Source organism: Cyprinodon variegatus, unplaced genomic scaffold (assembly GCF_000732505.1).
Source record: "Cyprinodon variegatus isolate N-32 unplaced genomic scaffold, C_variegatus-1.0 Scaffold716, whole genome shotgun sequence".
NCBI classification, from domain to species: Eukaryota; Metazoa; Chordata; class Actinopteri; order Cyprinodontiformes; family Cyprinodontidae; genus Cyprinodon; species Cyprinodon variegatus.
In genome coordinates, this window is record NW_015151169.1 from 97,361 (window position 1) to 100,972 (window position 3,612).

Below are 3,612 nucleotides of genomic sequence, written 5' to 3' on the forward strand. Positions count from 1 at the left end.
ATATATATATATATATATATATGTGTGTGTGTGTGTGTGTGTGTAAAATGTACCATCATGTGGATAAAATAAATCTTCTCTTTATCATTCAGAGCACTTTGTTTAGCAAAGGTTATCTTAGAGCAACCATGATGTGTGTCGCAGCCTAAGGTGATATGTGCTCCTTTAATTGCAGTGTGTAAAAATTAAAAGATAATTTGCTGTAAGCACAGAGGAAGCGTGCTGTTTTTGCTGTTTCGAAATGAAAATGCATTAAACATCTCTGTCAGAGCTGACATTAATTGCTTTAGTTAATTCTCCTCCTCCCATTGACAGTCACTACTGGCTCCCATGATGACAGCTGCATTTTAATAAGCACGACATTTAAAGAAGCCAAGGCTCATAGCGCACATGCTGACCAGACTTGTTTTGTTAAGTCTCACCTTTGTATGAAGCTTGGCGATCTGCTTCTCATCAATGTTGGGCTGCCTGTAGACTCTGCTCTTGTAACGAAACTGTTGGAGGAAAGCAAATGATCACAAAAGAGGAAAAAATGGGGCTATGTCTAAGATCATCCTTTGTGTTTTATGGAAACTACGTCACATCCAACCGACCGAGTCCCCCCAAAAATAAAAACAAACAAAACATGCAAAACAACACATCTGACCCGTAACTATGGTTGGAACTGAACCCGGGTTTCATACTCAGAGCTACACTTTTTTTTAATCTTTGATGATTTATATCTTATCAAATCAGTCCCATTCTGTAAATGGTTAACATGTTACCACAAAGTTTGAACGTTTAAGTCAACATGTTGATTATGTAAAGTAAAAATACTGAAGATCTCAAGCTTCACCAGTTCTGGTGTCCCACAGGGATCTGTATCAGGCCCAAGTATGTTTATTAGGCTACTATTTCATTTAAAGTTAAATCTGATGGTTTTTTGGAAACTTGCAAACATATATTTTGATATCTTTGATAATAACACTCTAATCAGGCTATCTTTGATAGAACCTAAACATTTTTCTTTTTAATTAAACCTGCCATTTTTTAAAAAATCTTTTTGCGGATTATCTGTTCATATTCTCCAGGTAAAATTCTCAGCTGGATTGTCAAATAAAATCTCTACTGGTACCAAGGGTTTTAGCACTACTGTCCAATGGATTCATTAGCTTTCTGTTAAAAACCTTGTTAGGTTCAAAAATGTAGGTTCGTAAAAGAAGGACTGAGTACACACAGAAAGGGATTTTCAACAACAGCTTCTGCAGAAGGGGAAAGAGCCAAACCCAACACTCCAACTCTCTCTCTCCCGAACCTCCTCTGCAGAGCGTTTTTATTAACAGAACATAACACATGGTTACAAAACAGAGTATTGTTCTGAAAGGACAATGGATCAGGTCATAAGACAGGATGCTCCACTGACTGAATCACAAGACAGAGTGAAGCATATCATTACTCCAATGTTTTATATGTACATACATTAATTTTATAATCATCATTGAATAAACCTAACAAACCTCCATGAATTTATGTCAACTACTCAAACACAGAAACAGAACAATAGAAAAAGCTTTAATAACAGCTTTGATTGCAGATCACAATCATCCTGGTTGATGAGAAGCAGCCGCTGTTTTTTAAACTACCAACTGAACTACATTTAGATGTTTGTAACATTAATCCTCAAATCCAAGTTTTTCTTCAGAGGCAAAAGGACTGCATCTTTATTTTTGGTTCATTAACTAAGACATCATCCTCTTAAAAATGATCCCTGTTTTATGTGTTTTAAACACAATCTGAAGAAAATCTATTAGGACCTGCCAGAGCAAACAACAAGATGTTATGTGCAGAAAACAAACGCACAATGATAAAATAACTAAAAACTGGGCCAATAGGAAAAAACCCAACAGCTATGTATCCGTGTTAATAAATCCCACCTCATTTCTGCAAAATATTGATTCAAGAGTCGAATATAATCTAATATTATCAAACAATAAAAGTCAAAGTGAAATAATCTGAAGCCCAGAATAAACACTGGTGATTTAAATGTAAGAGTCCAACTTAGCAGACCTCTCCCCATGCTTAAGACAATGTGGAAGATCCATATAATAAAGCAAAGATTTAAATCCCATCTGTACACAGTAAGTTGCGGTTACTGAACATGTCGATAATCAGGATCAGCTGATAAGATGTGAGCGCTGCACCGGCATACATCTCAGACCGTGACATTTTTACTGATTGAGAAAAGAAAACCTCTATTTAATTTGAATATCTTCTATAGAACAATATTCTACTGAGAAACTGGAACTTTATGAAATGAAAGATGTCGTCACATTCCTGTGTTTTTCATATCCACTCATAATCAGTGTATAATGACTGTCAAACTAAGGATCTGTGGGATGGAAATTCATGGAAAATAATAACACTCTCTGTTATCACCTCCTTTATTCTTCCATCCATCTGCACCAATGTGCATAATAATCTCCATTATAGGATGTCAGTGTCTCACCCAGCAGATATAAGATATGTTTTAAAGTGAATCAGAGATTATGTGCATTACAGGCAGAATATTAGGAATTCCTGCTGAGTCTGAGTGTAATAAACTCAGATCTCAGGTTAATATTCAGATCCAGTCAGATTCCACTTCTTTGATAGTCATAGTGAGAGTCATAGTGCAATTAGTGATGCCTGAGAATCTTCACCAGCTCATAGTAAGCCATGTACGCTTTCAAAACATGGGGCTCGGATTCTGGAATCAACCTATAAATGTTTTTAATTCACACCGGATTGTGCTGAAAAGTGAGGTAGGTCCACCACATCTGTTGTTCCAGGGCCAAATTTTCTTTTTTTTTTATGTTTGCAATTTCCAAAGATAACAGTACCCAGGAAGACATCATCATCATCATGAAGCCTCTCCAAAGCAGTTGAAGGAGCTCTTGCTGTGTCTAATGACATCTGCTTAGATTCATACCATAGATTTTATTTTCCGGCTCAGAGCTTATCTGCTTAGCTATGTAACAACCTTGTTTGTAACATAGAAAAGTACGCCTAGATCAGTGCTTCTTTCTTCCTTTGGTGTCTCTGTTCTGCTTCTTAAACCAGCAGCAGTCTGTCATAGCCTGGGTCTGCTCCCTCCTTTCATAAAGAGTTTTCCTTTTGTCTGTTTCCATATGCATGATCAGTAGGTTGCAAATGGTTGCATAGTTCATAAATTAATGCAATCTCCCAGTTTCTTTTCATATTGTCTCCCATGTGGCAGAAAAAAAAACAATGCGTAAATAGAATAGAATAGAAAATCCCTTTATTGTCCCACAATGGGGAAATTATGGTGTTTAAAAAGATTATAGAAAAAATGGTCACACAAATGTGGACCTTAGAAAGCGTTAAAAAATAAAGAAATAAAACACTGTATTGTAAAGTCTTTTCACAATATAAATACTGTACACCTAGAGAATAAATCACCAATATGCAGCTATGGACATTTTTACAGTAATGGATATGTGAAAATAGCAGCATAATTAGAAATGTGTAAAATGACAGCAGCATGTTATTTAACTCACCAAGATAGAAACTGTGCAAAATCTGCATGAATATAACAACTTATTGAGGTTGTTGGGAACAGTGGTGGTTATAGAG

General features: G+C 36.0%; 1 protein-coding gene across 1 annotated transcript in view; it reads right to left on the reverse strand.

Annotated features, from left to right (window-relative positions):
- LOC107097712 (SH3 and multiple ankyrin repeat domains protein 3-like) overlaps positions 1-3,612 on the reverse strand; it is a gene marked incomplete at its 3' end in the record, with an annotated part of 206,675 nt that overhangs the window by 60,785 nt on the left and 142,278 nt on the right. The window contains exon 5 of the mRNA XM_015394969.1: positions 423-494. Within this exon, the coding sequence (XP_015250455.1) occupies positions 423-494 (72 nt within the window). The remainder of the gene's footprint in view (positions 1-422; positions 495-3,612) is intronic.